Source organism: Falco cherrug, chromosome 6 (genome assembly GCF_023634085.1).
Source record: "Falco cherrug isolate bFalChe1 chromosome 6, bFalChe1.pri, whole genome shotgun sequence".
Classification (NCBI taxonomy): domain Eukaryota; kingdom Metazoa; phylum Chordata; class Aves; order Falconiformes; family Falconidae; genus Falco; species Falco cherrug.
Window position 1 is genome coordinate 4,191,390 of NC_073702.1, and position 19,732 is coordinate 4,211,121.

Consider the following 19,732-nt stretch of genomic DNA (forward strand, 5'->3'; position numbering starts at 1 on the left):
TTTAAAGAATAATTTAAGTGAAAATTCGAAGGAAGAAAATGAAATATAAGTGGAATCCACCACAAGCTGCAGTCTGTTGATTATAAGGGATGTTTTTACAGTGACTAAGATACTTTTTCCAGATTAAATTGGAAAGACATAGTGGGCTTTCACATATGGTAAACTTCAAGATTGTATCAGATCCGTCATTGCTTCTGACTGTTGATTCTCTCATATGCTGTCCAAGAGGCTGAGCTGCTTTAACGGAGGATCAGCTCTTCTCTGTTTTCCCTGTATCCTAGGTAAATATTCAGTGCATTTGTGTCCTCTTCTCAAGTTCAACCCTCTGTCTAAGCAGGCACCATGTCACTGATAAATTGTTATGAAACCTCGACTGAGTAGTCATTTATCAGACTCTTTTTACCAACCATAAAATTTTTATATCTGATGGTCTTTCACAGCTTTCTGTTACATAATTAAGATTTAGATTACATGGTAAAATTTTCCTCATGGTGCCTCACACTGATTTTATTTTTTTTTTTTTTCCTTTCTCTGCCCTCTCATCATCAGAACTTCATAAAGTGCTTCTTATTCTTGGAATTTATTCCACTTTTCAACTTGAGCCCAAGTTTTGTGACATTTATGGCATGATGTAAACCATCACATTGGTTAGTGTACTCATTTATCTTAAGTTTCTTCATTGTATAGAAAAGTTATTTAAAAATACACCCAAATTGAAAAATAGTGGTTTCTTTAGTATATGAACTGGAAATACATGTACCAATTCTTGATATTAACTTGCTTATAGCCATGGATTTATTTTCAGGGGAACAATATGCAATTGTATTGGCTTACAGGCTAAATTTGACCATGTGGATTCAAATGCAAGAGGTACTTGGACTTTCTCTTTTTAGTTATACATGTAATTTTATTTTTTACATACATAAGAAAAATAAATGCATTTAATATATAAAAATATGTAGCATATATTACATAGTCATAATGTTAAAATGATACCTGTAATACATATAATATATTTGTAAATATGGGCATATACAAGTTTTTTCAGCAAGGAAAGGTACAACTAGCCAAAAAGCAAGCCTGATCCATCACAAACTTTTCTAAATGATTCAGGCTAAGTAAAAAAAGAAAAAAGGTCATATTGCTTCATTAAATTTTATCAGATGTATCAGTACCAATCTTTTAACTTGATTACATTCACTGTTTTTAAATAGCAATTTTTCTTCCACATCACTGAACCAAATGTGGCAGAGGTATAGTCAAAAAATGTGAAAGAGTATGAGAAAAGGTACGTTAGGAGAAGGAGCATCCTAAAAGGAGCTTCACCCAGCCTTGTGCTCTAAGTCCAATTGTGTCCAGCTAGGAGAAATCATATGCACACCTCCTTTTCCCTAAGTGGAGGGGAGAGTTCTCCCCAGTTACTTGATCAGTTTGGGTACATTCATATCATGGGGGAGCAGCAGACCTGGAACTGAATTGCTGCTGCCTGGGTTGCTCTGTGGCATCCTTCCTTGCCTTGTAACTGCCTGTCCCTTTCTTGTGCCAGTAGAAGGGGCCTACCAACCTCAAGAAATTGGGCAATTTTATTCAAAGTGTTGTTTGAGAGCAAAGAGGAAATGCCAGGGGAGGCTATTTGGGACTTTTAGGTCTTCCAGTGACTCACTGTTTCTGCTTTGTTTATATGTACTATTTTTGTAGGCTGCTTGACTATCATTCATACAGCTTGGTGTTCAAAACCTCAACTCAAAGCCAAAACAAATTCAAAGCCAAGAAAATAGTTGGTGTGTGTTATGTCAAGAGAGGAGTCAAGACCCCTATGCTGTAGCTGGGGGAGGAGTTTACAGTCAAGGTCTCTTTGTACACTGGATGGGCGGAATGAGGCATGTTCTCTGGATCTGCTGTGGATATCTTGTGGTAGACTCAGTCTATGAACCACTGTTGTGGAGGGTAAAGGTGAGAAGCTAGGAACTTCTGGAAGGCTAAGTGTGTGCTGTAATGTAAAAGAAGAAAATACTTCTTTGTGTTAAGGAAAATAGAAGGGGAGAATGCTGTTGATCACCATTGCCTGGCGTCCGTCTCTTATATCCATATGTAACCTAAATTCTGCCACAATAAGCTGCTGTGATAATCACATTTATAAATGTTTCCACTCCGCCCTCTCCTTACTCCTCTTCCTTATCCTTTTCTTCTCATTTACCTTCCAAAAAAAGTGTTTGTTCTGCTCCTCAGAATACATGTGATAACTACTTGAAATCAAGGACTAGGAGGAACATGAGCACAGAACGCTGTTAAAACCAATGGTGAAGAAAGGCTGCTAGGGGCAAATAGAGAGTCCCAAGACCCGCCCCACTAGGCCCGTCCTTCTCATCTGCCTTGCCTTGCATTTTGTGGAGTTGGAGGAGCTCCTATCCCTTAGCTGCTTCTGTGCCTTCTGTTTCCTCGTCCTCACTACTTTTCTTTTGAGCATATGTGTAACAACTTGCCAGTCTGTGCTTTCCTGTAGCACCTAGAGTCACTGTTTTGGTGACACTCTGCTTTCAACCTTACATTGCATATGCATGTTTTGTTGTTATTTCTGTATGTTGCCATTTTTCCCCTGAAGAACACAATAAAAAGAAGTGAAACTTCTGTTTACCATAGTTTATAACTCGCCAGTAACTGAAAGTGACCACCTAGGAAAAGGACACTTCTCTCTCCTGCTTTCCTTTTTTGTGCTTGGTTTCAAGGAATGTAGTATGCAGAAGCTGCTATTACTGCTTCTGTGAAGTTACGGTGAAGAGTTGTGGCTCTTGTCTGGTTTTGTATATTTTTAGGCAGTGTTAATTCCAAATAAACTAGAAAGATAACTTCAACAAAAATAGAGAAAGCATAGTTTATACAGATACTGTGCTTATTTGGAGGACTCGCAGTAGAATTTACTGCCCTCACACTGTTGAGGCATCTGAGAGAAAATTAAAGGATATCCTTGAGCACACTGAACACCTCATCCCGACTTCATCGTAGGCCTGTGTAGTTGTTTGCACATGTGTTTAAATTTCAGAAGTTTACATTCCTGTTGCTAGCAAGAATAAACGAATACAGTAGATATAGATCTGACCAGTGAAATTATATCTAAAAATAAATTTGCCATCGTTGCCCTAATTTTCTTCTGAGCAAATCTTGTTTGAAATAATTAAAATCATATATTTCTGAAATACCGTTACTGCATGTTAATAATAAAATGTTTTGTATGTGTCTTTTGCATTCTGTTCTTCTGTAAATGATCTCCGGAAGAAGCTTAGCTAAGCACCATTTATGCTGTGACAGCATAATATTAGATTGCTGCTGCAAAACTCAATTCTGTGTGTCTTCAGTTTTCTACATTAAATTTCTTTTCTGTTTGTGAAATCCTGTACAGCAGATGGAACCATATCAAGTTTTAATTCAAGTGTTTGTTATTTTATTCTAGGTTGTTGGAAGAGGAGCCTTTGGTGTGGTCTGCAAGGCAAAATGGCGAGCTAAAGATGTAGCTATTAAACAAATAGAAAGTGAATCTGAAAGAAAAGCCTTCATTGTAGAGGTACAGTACGTTTGTTGGAAAATACGTGGTTTGGTAGAGCTTATTTTCTTAAACTCATGGGTGCATTTAGTGTACTAAAAGCTATGTCTGTATTACAAGGTAAATGCAGCCAGTACGGTACAGGCCTAGACCCTTTTACTTGCCAAACAGGACACCTGTCAGAGCACACTGCAGCTCCTTTAGTTCTCTTCCCATAGAAACTGGAAGGCAAGGGGGCAGAGAGAGGGGCAGGCAGGTAGGGAAATGCCACTTCCTAGATTCTGTCCCATTGTGGAGTCAGGGTGCAGTTGAAACACCCGAAGAGCTGATTAGTGCTTCCAGGGGCTACAGTATAGGTTCTTTGTACAGTCAGGTCCACACTTGAAACTGTTTCTTACTTTTTTCAGCAGTTCTAATAATTTCTTTTTTTTTTTCTTACGTGTAAGTTTATTAGTACATGTAACTCATTTAAGGGTAATCACTCTTTCTATTCAATGTCTTACTTCAGAAAGACCTTGAGTAGTTCAGATACACTGATAAGCTTCCCAAGATACATAACATATTCTAGACTCAAAAGTACCCAAGTAATTTAAATGAGATGTATCGTGACATGCTGCTTAGTATTTAGTCAGTAAGGATCTAGGATGTTCAAGATACACAAAACATGATAAAAACAAATACTTAAAATTGGAACTAAAAAGGTAATACACTGTAGGGTTAAAGGAAGCATATTTGTAGTAGGCCTCTGTGTGTAAATATTTGTATGTTTTTCATTACCATGGAAAGTTTTTAGTGTTGTTAGTCTGGATCTGACTTAATATTGAGTAGACCTGATCAGCATATTTTTTGTTGTTCAAAACAGAACCGAGATAATCCCAGAAATACTTCTGTAATTACTGGGGTTCAGGAAACCCTACACAGTGCAAGCATCAGTTGTAATATTTCATTCTGGTTTTTTACAATTTCTGAAACATACATAAAAAATAACATTCACTCCCTAGATGATGAATAGCATAAGCTGCCTCAGAAGCCTGTATAAATTGGGGAAAAAAATCCTTTTCCCTTTCCTCCTACTACCCACTGGTAAAGAAGAATTCAGTGCAAAATAGTCTGTTTGTCAATACAAGCAGCAGTAGGTTCTTGGAACTATGTCACATTAATATTAAACTGGCTGGCTTATTTTATAGGATTGTGGGGTTGGGGTGTTTTTTTAAACAGTAATTATATTGTGAATAAAGTCAGTATTATTCGGATTTTATATGTAGCCAGACAATCAGGATTCCAAAACGGGAGGCTCCAGGAAGAGCACCAAACCTGTAGAGGTTGCACAGTACTTATGACTTGAGTGATTTTACTACACCATGAAAAAAATACTTTCTTTAAATTTGATTTCTTCAGGATTTCTTTTAAAACACAGTTCCGGTTAGACACAAACCTAATTACATAAATTAAAATGCAAACAGGGACGTCAGTCTTGTAACTCCTAAAATCACCGTCTAGGGTCATGCAGACATACAAAACTGTGATTGCTGTTGTGGTGTATGAATTATACATGTGAAAATAAAGCATTGGCCTTTTTCGCCCATGGTTTGAAATGAAGTGTGATTTGTATTGCAGCTTCGACAACTGTCACGAGTAAACCATCCCAATATTGTCAAGTTATATGGAGCCTGTCTAAACCCAGTAAGTCATAGCTTTGTCAGTATGACAAAAGGTGACTAGCTTAACATTTTCAAGCATCAATGCATAAAATGTGTTTTGTACACAAAAGCGTATATTTTACATAAATTTTGTATGGTTTAGCCATAATAAGGAAATACATAGATATGTAGGTTGGTTGATATTTTCAGGTTTTTGGTTTTTCTTTCCCCTGCTGTGAGAAATAAATTCTTTCAAGAAAAACCCAAAGTTGTTTCTAAACACAGATTGCACTTCAGTTTGTCAGAATGGCATCTGGTGTATTACACTTGTAGTGTCATTCACATCTACAGCCCTATTAATTGCAAATTAGCAATGTGAAAAGAAAATACATTAGCAACACATGAATCATAGCTTGTAAATCAGTTCCTATTCTCAGATATGCAGCTTTCAGGATTTGCTTGTTTTCTGCCACAGCTGCAAACATTCTCAAAGCAAGTACTGTGACAGGACAGATGTATCCTTAGCTAGTTCTAGTATAGGCTATTTAATTGATTAAAGTAATGCTGCATCCCATTTTTTCTTGGTACTAGTGAAATTTTTTAGACATGGTGTTTAAAATCTTTTTGTAAGCCACTATAAGCAAATGAATTGCAGTTTGAAGACGGTGTTTGCTTTTCAAGACTGAGAGGGAGGGAGGCCATTCTCTTCTTTCCTAACTTACAGTGGGAACTAAGTATAAAACTGATTTCTGTTTGCTATATGTAAATACATACCATTCAGACTGACCCTTTGATAAATTTTCCATTAGCTTAGGTATGGAGACTTTGCAGTTCATCTCAATGAACTTTACACTTACAAAAAACTGTTTTCCACCCCTGCATTTAAAATATTCCTATTTTTTTGTCCCCTCCCTGCCCCCAAAGGTGTGTCTTGTTATGGAGTATGCTGAAGGAGGTTCTCTATACAATGGTGAGTATCATTTCAACATAGTGTCTTCCTGGAGCTGAAGTACTAGTGTTAGGGCAAACACAATGTAAAATATAAAGTTGCTTCACACATATGTCTCCACCCTTGGAGATACTCAGAAGCCATCTGGACACAATCCTGGGCAACTGGCTGTAGGTGGCCTGCTTAACCCTGCTCAGGGGACCTCCAGAGGTGCCTTCCAACCCTAGCCATTCTGCGGTTCTTTAAAATTCTTAATGTAATTTTAAGGAGAAAGGAGTGTGCTTTTAAAACTACATTTTCAGTCCTCTGGTTTGTTTCTTGATACCAGTTTGTTATGTTTTATACCAGCCATTTAAGGTTTTCCAGTGGAACAGATTCCTTTATAACTTGTAAATTCCCTGAGCATTTGTTTAACATACTTTACCAGGGATAGCCAAGAACACGCAACATCTTTCATATTGAATTTCAACATCAAAAATTATGAAAAACATACTAAAAAGGGGAAATATTTTGACATTTCCATTATTTAACAGTCTGCAGAAGGGTATTTTCAGTTGCAGTAATGAGGCATTGATAATTACTTAGATGGAGCTTCTGACTGGTATGTTGTTAACTCCATTGTATCTGTTGTAATATGCAATAAAGTTCTTTTTAGTTTGTGCCTTTGTTTTGCAGTGCTGCATGGTGCTGAACCTCTGCCTCATTATACTGCTGCACATGCCATGAGTTGGTGTTTACAGTGTTCCCAAGGAGTGGCTTATCTCCACAGCATGAAACCAAAGGCTCTAATTCACAGAGACCTGAAACCACCAAAGTAGGCTTATGGCTCATACGTTGTATTTTCTCACAATTGGAATTTAAGATAATTTATAATGACTTATTTGCATTTGAAAGAAATAGCTTTAATTGTTACTGACATTATTGGATGTAGTGTATTCTGAATGAAAGCTGTGCGTTTGAAACTTCAGTTACAGAATGATGGTGCAAGGTACAGGATACGAACTGTACTCATTTACTTTCTGTTAAACTGGAAAAACATCCTGCTCCTGCCCTGTATCATGGAAGAGGATTTGGATAGGGATAGGGCTTCTTATCAGAGGCATTTACAATGCCCCAATTTTACAATGAGTTGTGGTGTTCAATGAACATGGGGTGGGAGGTTGGGGGTGGGGGTGTTTGGTTGCTTGGTTTTAACATCATATTTAATCCGATAAAATAGAGCTTTTCTGCAAATGGCCATCTTCCTCTGTGCCCTCCTTCTGCTTGTTCCACTACCCCTGCCAGAATCTCCCATCACTGTCCACTGAAACAAAGACATTTTCTACCCAGTCAGTTTGTTGATCTGACTCATTTTACAGCTTCAGATCTGGCTCCACAGATTAGTTGGAAACAGAGATTTGGGGATCATCAGGATCATTCCCTTTGGATGGTAGCCTGCCATTACTACAAGATAAAATTATAATTTGAAGCCACGCTTTAATTTTTTCTTGTATCCTCAGTTTTGATTTAGAGAGCTGTTAACATGTAACTTCAAGTGCTTTCATTTGAATAAATAGCTAAATTGACTGACATTAATAGGACTCTTGATCGTTCTTCTTTTGGTAAAATTGTTACAGCACTTGTTATTTTTCAGCTCTGCCATGTGAAAGACTAATTTTGGCAATATATGCTTAGCAGTTTACTATGGCTGAAGATTTTTACTTAAAATCTAGCATGTAGAAATAGTAATAAATTGCAATATGTATTTGCTTATTTTAAAATATTTTGTATGTTCAGATGACCTTACTTATTTCTCAAATTACAAAACTAAAGCACTGAGAAGCAAAGCAAATAGATATTCAGATATATTAAAATGATAGTTGTTGGGTTTAAAAAAAATTTAAAAAAAAATAAAAAAACCACCCAACAACAGTGGTTTATTACCAGACTATTTCATCCTACAGTTTTAATTTTTATTTTATTTTTTTCTTTGACAGTTTGCTCTTGGTAGCTGGGGGGACAGTTCTAAAAATCTGTGACTTTGGTACAGCCTGTGATATTCAAACACACATGACCAACAATAAGGGAAGTGCTGCTTGGATGGCACCTGAAGTTTTTGAAGGTAACTATAATTTACAGTGTCAATGTTATGTGTTCTTCCTAGGGATGCAACAGTGAATTAATTTGATATAGGAAATAAGAGCATCGTGTAATCTTACTTTATTTCAATCAGTGTATGAACGTTTGAAGTAACAGCTGAAAGAGTCTTGCTGGAAATCTAGCATTTATTTCAAAATCTGTGTGATTATGTATTGATCTAGTTATGCTGAGTTTTGAAGTGGAGCACTGAACTGACCATCGTGATAGTATTAGACAGTTAATTACATGAAGATATGGAATCTTTATTTGTGTCATTGTTGAGATTTACATAAGGAGTACCTTTAGACAACTGCTGTTCATTTTATAAGTAATTAAAATGCAGCCAGAGGGCTGTTTCCCCATGATTGTGCTGTTCCCGAGATTCTTAAGTCATTTCAAACTCTTCTGACATTTAAATTGATTGTCATTACTTTCACTCGCTATTCTGATCAGCTTGTATCTTTAGAATTCCCCTGTTAGTGTCTATAAATTGAACATAATTGCCTTCATTTCCAGTCCCCACTTTCTTGTAACTCCATCTTCATCTGCTTTTTGTGTAATCTAGAGGTTTGATGCACTTCCTTCTTCCTACATACTGAGGGACTTGTTATTAACAGTTAATTTAGTTAAGTAGGAGAACAAGCTATTTCTTGGAGTGTAGCTGGGAAAGACTGAGGACACTTGATAATTAGATATAATTGCTGCATGATTATCAGAGAAATAATCCAGTCAATATTTGATTGAAAATTAAGCACCTTTTAGCCATTCAGTACCTTAAATTATCATTGTAGTTAGCAGAGTGGTCTGGAGAAGTCATGTCCCTGCTTTAGGAAGCAGGTGTCCTGGCTTTGAGAGATTTGGCAAGTACCTCTGTGCAGCAGTGGTTTCCCAGATTCTGGATCCAAGTGGCCACTCTTGGTGTCCTTATTGTAGAGAGAAGCAGCAAATTATATGTGTCCATCTACAGTTTTAACAGGTTTTCTCCTGAACACTGCCTTTGGAGCTTTTGTTTTGAAGGTACCGTCTTCTCCCATATATTGTTCAGGGGACCCACCTAAGAGGGTGGTTTCATTCTGGTGCCTAGAAACTTTCCATTTTGTCACTCTGTATTGAGGCACCTGCTCTATTTCTTTAAATCTAGCTAGGAATGCTTCTTTTCTTGACATTTATTTATTCTTAAATGAAATTGTATAAGTAAGAGATATATTTTTCTTTTAGAAATAATCAATTGGACAGTCATTGTTAAAGTTAGATTTTTTTGAGTGGAAAGCCTTAATCTAAAATGGATTTTGAAATAAGTATATTATACTAGGGATTTGCAGTGCATATTCTAATTCCTCTGGTGTACGAATTCAACAAAGCAGAACAAAGAAATCTTGTATTACAAATTTAGTGCTGGACAGCAGCAAAAGCCTTCAGTTTACAGTTGGTTTTATGTACTTTTATCTGAAAGCATTTACTGATAACGACACAAATCTTTATACCAGAACAAGTATCAATGAAAGAAAGGAATCTGTGAGCTTTTTTTGGTGCGGCATATCAAATCGCTCTTGAAGCCGTCATTAAACTACTAAAATACTCATGTCTAATGTAAAAATTGTTAAAAATTTGTTTGGTTATGCAACTGCATCAGAATTCAACAATGGAATAAATGCTAACATTTTAGTACTGTTCTAGTACTGATGCTTTCAGATGAGAGCAATAAAGGCCCTAGAACTATCTGTAGATGGCAGAGTGCTCACTGAAGTAGCTGCCCTAATATTAAAATTTTCCCCCCATTTTAGCATTATAGGGTATTGAGAGCCTTGTACAGATCAAACAGTCTAAATAAAAACAGTGTCATTTAGATCAGGATAAAGTGAAAGAGAGCAAGTGCTCTAATTTGAGAACTCCCTTTAGAAGAAAATGTTTTAAAACTGCTTGGGGATAATTGGATAAATTGAGGATAGACTGTGTATATCCTACCTTGGTCTTTTACATAATGAAACAATACACAATACTGTATCATTCTTTTTGCACTCTCAGTTTTCAGAATTAGTCCAAGGCTTCTCAGCTACAAAATGGGATTTCCTTGCTCAATCCAGAAAATAACACTACTTCCTTGTCATAGGCTGTGGGTCACAGAAATGCTGCGGCTGCATAGATGAGAGAGACTGTTTTGCTTCCCTTAACAATCTGCCATTGTTTACAGATGCTTTTTTTGTTTCCCAGCACCTTTTAAACACCTGACTGGTGAAGTTGATTTTGTTACTCCCCTTCAGTACCTTTTGAACTCATTAGCCACATCAGCTATTTTGACACAGGTGTAAAGAGTTTTGGAGATGCCAGGTTCTTAGTTTTGTAAAATCTGTACCTAGGAGAAGTCCAGATTAGTGTCTTCAGTTAAAGATGACTTGTGGTTTGTGCTGCAGCCTGTCTCCCTTGCCGACTGGTGGGTCTGTAAGAACTAGCCTGAGAATATGCTGCTTCTCTTGTGCAGTTTGTTGGAGGTATGGGGGCAGAGGAAGGTGGCTTGTAGTTAGTGGAGCCTGTTGAAACTGGATGCTATATGATGGGTATCTATGTGAAACTACGCTTCTCTAATCCCACCATTTTATGAAATTATTTGTGTCAATGCTTTCTGTTTACATATTAACAAAAAGAAATCTCTTGGCCACTGGATGCCAATTTTGATCCTTGTTTGAAGACAGATTTCTGTTATTTATACGCACATATTGATGATCATGTCATTAGCTATTCACATGTATTTTTAGTATTTGTGTGAGTTATGGTTACAGAGCATACATTCTTTCTTTTCAGTCTCTGAACATTTTTATTCATTATTCTGTATCACCTACGTGTCTTCTGCACCTTTAACAGGAGTCTTAGAAATATTGAACTTATGGTCAAAGAACTTTAAGAAATGACCTGACAGAAAGAGTAAGAGTAATAAATGGAGAGGAAATAAAGCGGTGAGGAATTGAGGAATCTGCTGATGTGTTCATATGCTATTTTACTAGTTCTGCTAAAGACCTGTAAATAATAAAGAGCAGTAGGTATGACAGAGATGTTACTGGCTGGCATATTGTGACTAGCATGGAAGAAATGAGTTGAAAAATATTTGGAGAAAGCAAGCATAGTCAGTTAAATCCTGAATGCAAGAGATCTTATAAACCACAATTTATTAAGTTTAAATTATATAAGAAAACTAAGGCATTTTATCATTTAAGGATGACTCTGAGTGAAACGGATTGATTTCCAGAGGGAGGCATTCTTAACAATTCTACTGTCAAATGATTTCAGACTTAAGTTAGTGTGAATCAGCCAGCTTTAGAAAACTGTTTTTTCTCAGCAAAACAATTGTGAAATGAAAGGAAGCATACAGAGCTATTTGTCAGCTCAAACTGTACTTCTTGTAATGTGGTATATAGAAAAGAGACATATTAATGGCTTTCTTCCAGGTAGCAATTACAGTGAAAAATGTGACGTTTTCAGTTGGGGTATTATTCTCTGGGAGGTAATCACCCGTAGGAAACCTTTTGATGAGATTGGTGGTCCAGCTTTCCGCATAATGTGGGCAGTTCACAATGGTGAGTTGAAAATACTTTCATTACATTTGAAGTTGTCTGTTTGACCTGTAAATTTGTTAAACATTTTTAACTGTGAGCTTTAAATAACTAGTTTTTCTGGTTTATACTTCATTAAATATGCATTTTTATCATGAAGACTTAAGAGTTAGACACTGCTGGTTTCATGTCATGTGGGTTTTATGTTACTTGGCTGCTACAGTGCTTGCATTTCCTGCTACATGTAACTAGCATATGAACAAACAAGGGAAAAGGGCCATGTTCATTTAGTTATGACACTCCATTTTAAAAGTGATCTGAATTGTGCTACAAAAAAACCCCCAACCCATCCTCTGGATGAGTAATGATTAGCCAAGTTTTTTTTTTATTGGGCGCCTACAGTAAATGCGTGAGTTTAAGTAATTTGACTTTATATAGAAATGCTAGAAACTGTCGAATTCCTGCAGGACTACTAGGCATTAAAAATGTTGCTTTGCTTTTCATCTGTTGTTTTGTCTTTGCTGCTGGGGTTAAGGTTTTTTTGGTTTTGTTCTGCTGTTCGAATTGTTTTATATCTAGGTGCCTACAGGAATGGAGCAGGACTCAGCTCTCCTAGGTACTATACAGAACAGATTCTCAGGAGCTTAGGGTATAAACAGGAGACAGTGATTGGATTCAAATGGACAAAAGAAAGCAGTGGTACAACATTGGTCCAAATAATAGAGTGTAGTGTCTTCATGCTAGTAGTGTAACTTTTTTAACAGTGTGTTTTTAGGTACCATGGCAAAGCAGAGTTTTAAGAAGAATAAAGTAATGATAGTGAAGTAGTTCAGTGAATGTCTGCAAAGAGTTTCTGCCATTTGTGAAAGACCACATCAAAGAAAGCACGAACTTGTTTGGAAGATGTAATTAACAAACAAGCAGTGAAGGCCAGTACTTTGCCAGAGTGTCATTGCTTCAGTACTAAATGATAGAAGCTTAAGGTGAGCACAGGCATCCTATTCAACGAAGAGGAGAGAGAGGCGGACAGTGATAGGATGGATGAGCATTACAGTCATAATAACACACAAAGTGTTTGCAAATGGCATTTTTGAATGGAGAGATTCTCCATTTCAGTTTTTCAAGGACATAAGTCATTGAGATTAGGAGCGATGAGTGCCTCTCATAAAAGCATTGATTGTCAAAGTAAGTGTAAATGTAATAGTCATAAATCAGAAAGCCTCAGTAAGGTGCAGAAGTATCCTTTAGGGGAAGACAGATTCCCTGTCTGTCCCTGGTTTGGTTTTAAAAACTTACCTCTTTTTCTTTTTCCCCTTTTTCTTTTCTCCCCTGTGTGCCCCCTCCCCCCGCCCCCTCCATCCCCCACCCTCCGTTTCATAGGAAGGAAATGTTAGTGCGCTTCATCTCACTTGAAACCATTGTGGCACTCTTACTTGATGTATTACTTGTTATGCTTAATAGGCTTTTAAACACTTGCTGCTTTCTGTGCAAAATGTCACTACATCTCGTCTATTAAACACAACTGTATGTCTGTTAACTGTATTCGTTGTTGAAATAGTGAAGAGTAGAAACTGGAACCAAAAGAATGGATGAATAGTGATACAATTGAAGTAAAATGTGTAATTAAGAACATGTATAGACCATGAAAAAGTCACCTGAAATTGGTGTTTCCAGTGCTTAATAATTTTTCAGGAAGTTCTTAAGAGCAAAATCTGCCCTCAAAAATACTTCCACCACCACCACCACCCGGTGGTCTTGTAAGTACAGCATTAGGAACCAAAGACTGTTGCTAATTACTTCCTAGTTTGGCCTAAAGCTTTATTCTTCAGAAAGTGGTAATATTCATTAGCCATTATAATGTGTTGTATTTGGTCAGTCAGTGAATTTCAGACCACTACTGAAGGAAAAGTTTCATTTTCTTTCTACTAGTTTGTATGTAATTGTAACTTCTATGTAGTGCAAAGGAACTTTTTTTGTCAGATTTTTGCTGGTAAGAGAGAAAATTAAGTACAAGCCGTTTTTTTCAGACTAGAATTAACTATACATTTTCCTGTATTTATTTAGCAAAATACCAGAGAGAAATCAGTTGCTGTCAGTCATCTTATAGTCTGTTTTAACAAATTAAGGATTTTTTCTAATTTCAATTATAGGTACTCGGCCACCACTGATCAAAAACTTACCTAAACCAATTGAGAGTTTAATGACCCGTTGTTGGTCCAAGGATCCCTCACAGCGACCATCCATGGAAGAAATTGTTAAAATAATGACACACTTGATGCGGGTATAAAAATGTATTTTTATATCTTAATTATTCCTTAAGCTATTAAGTTGGGAAATTGAATTATGAAGGGTATGTGTTTTATCACACTCTAAAGGCAGGCTTGCATGTTTTCTCCTTTTGTCTTGTTGATAAAAATTTTCAGATTATTACAGTAGAGAAGGGAAATTGTTCCTCTCCTTATGGCAGATGTATACTAACTCATAACAGATTTGGGGAAATTAATAAAAATATTTATAGATGTATTTTAATGTATTACTAAAAATAAGTGCATTTATTTATCTTCTAATACATTACCATAAGCATTATATATAATTAGTATTTATAAATTATTTTATGAAGTCTTATTTACATAATTTTAAAACAATTGTTAATTACTTCTTAATCAAATCAATTGCGCTTTTTTTCACAGTACTTTCCAGGAGCTGATGAACCTCTGCAGTATCCTTGCCAGTATTCAGATGAAGGGCAAAGCAACTCTGCCACTAGTACAGGTACACTTGTATAAGAGAAAAGAAGAGCAACATGAAGTGGTGCAGATGGGTTATAAAGCACATTCTCATACAGATTTTGAACTCAAATTGCGAACGGTAACCTTTCCAAAATCTTAAGTATTGGCAGGTTTTTTGGGTTTTTTGTTTGTTTTGTTTTGTTTTTGTGGAGACCTCATACCACATCATATTTAGTATTCTCAGCCAAATGGTTTTTGCTGAAGTGTACCTTTAATGGAGAACAAGCATGTAATAACAGAGTGTCTAGGTTTAAAGTCTCCTCCTTCTTTCCCAATAAAGGCTGCTAGCAATTGACACTCTTTTCAGTCCTATGTAGTGTTAAAGAGTTGGCATTTAAAAATTTTTTACTTACCTTGAAATCCACATCTTCTTTTGGTTATGATCTCCACAATTTAACCTTGCAGTTGTTTTGTGTTAAGATTCAATAAATACAGTGATCAAGGAAATCGCTAGAAAGATGAATGGAACAAAATGTGGGCTAGGCTTTCAGGTAGTCTTGGCCTCAGAGAAATTCTTTTAATAACGGAAAATTAAGATTATTCAGTCTGCTCATTTTTTAAAGTACAGTTTTCCTACTTAAGTAGTTCTTAATCTTGAGTGTCTTCACCTTCTGCTGCTTGGTTGGTTTGTTTACTATCTCCAAACAAATTGCTGTTATTTTGGATAAAGTTTCCTTGGCTGCTTTGCAACTTTGTGACCTGTATGTTACAAAAATCTTTTCAGCTGTGGCATCTTACTGTACTAGCTGTTCTCCACCCCTCAGCCGGTGATTTGAAGATATGATCTATCTGTTTAAACTGTGAATATATTCCTCTATGGTTAATGATGGACTTTGTCATTAATTGTGAATGAGGTTGCTCGTCATGGTGCTAATAAAAATCTACCCCAACAGTTTCAGAGCAAGCTAAAGATTGACTTTAGAATGTCATCATAGTACTTCAATTGTGTATTCTTTTTCACTTTGTACATTAATGGATCTGTTGCAATCTTGCAGCTTGCCTTTCATTAAAAGTTTTCAGAAGTGTTGCTTTAAAGCAGTTAGATTTCTGAGAATGCTCAAGTGAAGAGATGCACTCTAGTACTTTTAATGAATTTTTTCAAATGTGTTTCCTTGTTACTTATTTCTAGGTTCATTCATGGACATCACTTCTACAAACACAAGTAACAAGAGTGATGTTAATGTGGAACCAGGTGACTTCCAAGGAGCTTCTACCAATGACACTATTAAACGTTTAGAGTCAAAATTGGCACAGCAAATGAAAAATACAGCCAAGCAGCCGGTAAGCCAACACATGCATTTTGGAGCCATAATAATGAAATGGACAAAGATCAACCAAAGTGATGTAACTGCTATGAAAAATTATGATCTTCTTTCAAAAATAGTACAAAATTGGAGCCAGTTAGTTACAGGAAAAGAACATGAAAGGTGATGGAAAAATATTCAGTGATTACAAAAAGGTAAACTGGAAGGCTCTAATAAGACCTGCAATGAAACAAAAGAATAGTTGATTTTATTTGAAGGGATTCATTAGGTGAAAAAAAGTATATTTGAAAATAGCTGCCTTAATTTAGAACCAAAATATTAGTATGACATGAAAGGATTAAAAATTTACATGAATTTTTGAAATACTATTTTTTTTTCAAGTAGGGTGAAAAAATACAACATTCTCTTGTGACAGCGTTGGCCTAATTCTACTCAATTTTTATCTGTGTAAGGTTAGATTCTCTTGAAAGTTGCAAATATTTGCTTCTTGTATGCCAATAATAGCTAAATTATTACCATTTATTGATTTATAGATTTTAAATCCTGTCACTTTTTAGAGGCACGTTATAGAAACATATTTTAACCTACATACTGTGCATGTCATGGAGGGGCTTCTGCAGGATTTTTTTTCTTTTCAAAAATGTGATTGTTGCAACAGGGTGATCCTGGTCGTTTGAGTTTACCCCCATCTCGTGGGAGCAGCGTAGAGAGCTTGTCAGATGTTCGCGTGCGACCACAGTCAGCCCTCGTTTCAGGAGAAGCCAAAAGGATGAGTGCTGACATGTCTGAAATTGAAGCAAGAATAGCTTCCATCACAGGTAAAATTAAAGGATGTATGGGGGATAGCCTAAGGAATTGGAAGGAAGGAGGATGTAAAACATGCATAGTCTTACAAAACGTTAATGCCGTTAGCCGTATGAAAGTACTTTAACTTCCCATGTAGTCTTTATTGTCCTTGTATGAATTGTGGGGGAAAACGGCTTCATTCACAGTTGTACACTCAACAAGGTTGAGCATTGTAATTGGGTACTTTTAACATTATGGAAGAGACTACCTTTGTTGAATTATGCTTTTACCTTTTCAAAAATATTCCTATTCCAAATGCACAACTTTCTCCTTTGCATCTGAAATAATGTTACTCCGTCTCTGGTAGCATACTTCTAAAATCACACTTCCTTCCAGGTTATTCCTATAATATTTTGAAATTACGACGTGGGTTTAAAATTCAGCATGTTCTCAAATAAGTTTTAAAATAAACTTTGTCAGATTTCAGAAAGGGAAACATAGGTAGATTTTATTTATCAGATTAACAAAGCATTGCTGTCTTTAAAAAAAAAAAAAAGTACAGGTGTTTTGCCAGGTTTCATTCAGGTAGCTATAAACTTTCGTGTTTAAATATTAAATCCTTGAGTGAATTGGAATTTATGTGTAAGTATTAATAATTTTATGGCGAAAGCAATCTTTATTCTTCCAGAAAAACAAATTAATAAACATGTCTATACTTGGCAAACACTTTCTTGTCTCTTTTCTTCATCAAAGATATTGTTTGTTAACCTATGCAAACTTCAGGTTTTAAGTTTCATATGTGAAACTTGTTATGGTATATAACCACAGATTTAAATAATCAAACAAAATTTCTTTGGTTAGTCCAAGGTTATTTAGCTGTTCTAGTATTTTTCAACTATTTCTGAAAACTAGGGTAATTGAGTAGCTGTAATTAGTAAGGAAATATGCATCATATTCTGTCTTTCTTGTGTACCATGACTATTTAGTTTTTGTTCTTCATTGTATTATGATCACTCCAAGATCTTGTTTTACTAAATACTGAAGTTACTCATGAAATAATACTTATTTTGCCCTAAACACTTTTTGCTCTTATGTTCTTATTTTAAAGCCTTATTCCAAGATCTGTCCTTTGTATTGTCAGTCTTTGACTGGATAATTGTGTAGCCCATCTCACCCTGAATATCTCTAAAGGTTTCCTAACACAGAAGGCAGCTGTGTACTGATTTGATAATAACAACGTGCTGGTTTTATTTTTAAATGTGTCAGGACTCACTTTGGACACTGACACTCCAAAGTCAATGTAAGTTTTTGATGTTAGTGGAGATAACCTGGCCCTCCTTTGTGTGAGTTTTTAATTTTTCTGGTTTGTCTTCCTTAAGTACCTTGCTCTGAATAGTAATCATCATTTCAGAATATTCTAAGATTATTCTTTTTTTTGAAATGACTGTAGGATTTCTTTTTCTTGAAACGAAGTGTATATTGACTGTAATAGTTAGGGGAAGGGAGTGGGGTGGGTTTTTAAGGAATCACTTTAGGCAGTAAGAACCACTAAAAAGAAGTGAGATCAAACCCATCTGATTGTTACTTTTTCAAAAAGAGCTGAAACAGCACTATATTCATTTTGCTTGTTTTTTAATCTTGTTGACTGTGTGACAGAAATGACATGTTGTGAACTTAAAAAAATTATGTGGCTGGGTGAGAATTGGGCTGTTGAGAGTAAATCACATCAAGAGTTGTTTAGTCGTCTTGTTCCATCTGTTGCTAGATTAAGTGTAAGAGTAAATCACATAATGCACATCACCATTACTTACCAAGTTTGACATGGATATGCTACAGTGTTGTACCTTTGGGAGATGCATTCAGACCTTTTGCTAAATAGGAACTATTTACCTTAAACTACACAAGCAGTAAAATAAAAAATGTATTATTAAATTTTATTCCAAAGCTTATAGTATTTCTTGAACATCATTCAAAAAGTACAAGGTTGATAGTGATACCCAGTTTGCAAAACAAAAGATCTTCACTAATAGGACAAAAGAACGGAAGGCAGCGACATTTGTCAAATGTAGTAAGAGTAAGCATTTTTACAGAGATGGACGAGATTTCCTTTAAAAGGAGGTGATTTAAAGAAACAGAAGTACAATGAATAATCTGGTTTATAGAATAGTTTGTACCCAACGCTAGAAAGAAAATGTTATATAATTTCAGGCAATCAAGAATTTATTTTGAATATACAGGTGATCTGAAATAATTTCATTTGTTCTCTTTTTGGATAATTACATTTGGTTTTCCCTTCTTTGTTGCTATGCTGCTTTCTGTGTTTGACTTTTGTGTTGCTAACTATAACTAATTATATGGTGTTGTAATGATGGCTAGTTCTGCATTTTTTGCTTTTTAACAGTTGCTTTACTATGTGTAAGCATGAGTGGAAGGCAATGCAGTTTATTCTGCATGACACATTTTTGCATGAACTATAGTTTAACCAAGTTTATGAAAAATGCAATATTAGGAATTTAATAATTTTGCTATTGCTATTTTAGTGTTTTGCATGTGTATTGTATATGTGTATTTTTTCAGCCTATTCCAAGCCTAAACGAGGCCATCGTAAAACTGCTTCATTTGGCAACATTCTGGATGTTCCTGAGATCATCATACCAGGTATCGCAGACCAGGTGAACGGGTCAATTGGTTAAGATGCCGGAATAATGATCAGACTGCTAAAAATACTTCTTGCTCCAGTTGCTCTAGGACAGAACTAGAAATTATTCCAATAATTTTTTCATGTCTCTGTAGAGAAGAGCATGGTATTTTATTGCAAGCTTACTTTTTTATCAGTAAAGGATTTGATAATCTAGTTTGAATTTACTTTTACTGATAAAGGATTTTTTCCTTTTATGATCGTGATGTTCAGAGTTTTCTTGTAGAGCAAAACTATATATGCAGTCTTTTATTACAATACCTCATCTGGTGAAAATGGAAGTAAGTTGAAAAATTTCTGTCTAGTTAATTATCTTGCCCTGATCTTTGTTGTGTTTGAGCACTCATTTTTTATCTAATAAAATATTGGTAGAGAAAAAAACTTAAATATATACAGAACTTCAG

The 19,732-nt window shown here is 35.7% G+C and overlaps 1 protein-coding gene across 9 annotated transcripts in view; it reads left to right on the forward strand.

Annotated features, from left to right (window-relative positions):
- MAP3K7 (mitogen-activated protein kinase kinase kinase 7) overlaps positions 1–19,732 on the forward strand; it is a 48,238-nt gene that overhangs the window by 8,140 nt on the left and 20,366 nt on the right. For 4 of the 9 annotated variants that reach the window (XM_055713487.1, XM_055713488.1, XM_055713491.1 and 1 more), the window contains exons 2-12: positions 3,449–3,559; positions 5,156–5,221; positions 6,103–6,148; positions 6,803–6,941; positions 8,104–8,228; positions 11,686–11,814; positions 13,941–14,071; positions 14,481–14,562; positions 15,709–15,860; positions 16,503–16,662; positions 19,208–19,288. In XM_055713487.1, the coding sequence (XP_055569462.1) occupies positions 3,449–3,559; positions 5,156–5,221; positions 6,103–6,148; positions 6,803–6,941; positions 8,104–8,228; positions 11,686–11,814; positions 13,941–14,071; positions 14,481–14,562; positions 15,709–15,860; positions 16,503–16,662; positions 19,208–19,288 (1,222 nt within the window). Of the gene's footprint in view, positions 1–3,448; positions 3,560–5,155; positions 5,222–6,102; positions 6,149–6,782; positions 6,942–8,103; positions 8,229–11,685; positions 11,815–13,940; positions 14,072–14,480; positions 14,563–15,708; positions 15,861–16,502; positions 16,663–19,207; positions 19,289–19,732 lie in introns of those variants that run through there. The other 5 variants (XM_055713489.1, XM_055713490.1, XM_055713493.1 and 2 more) reach the window with 2 other exon arrangements.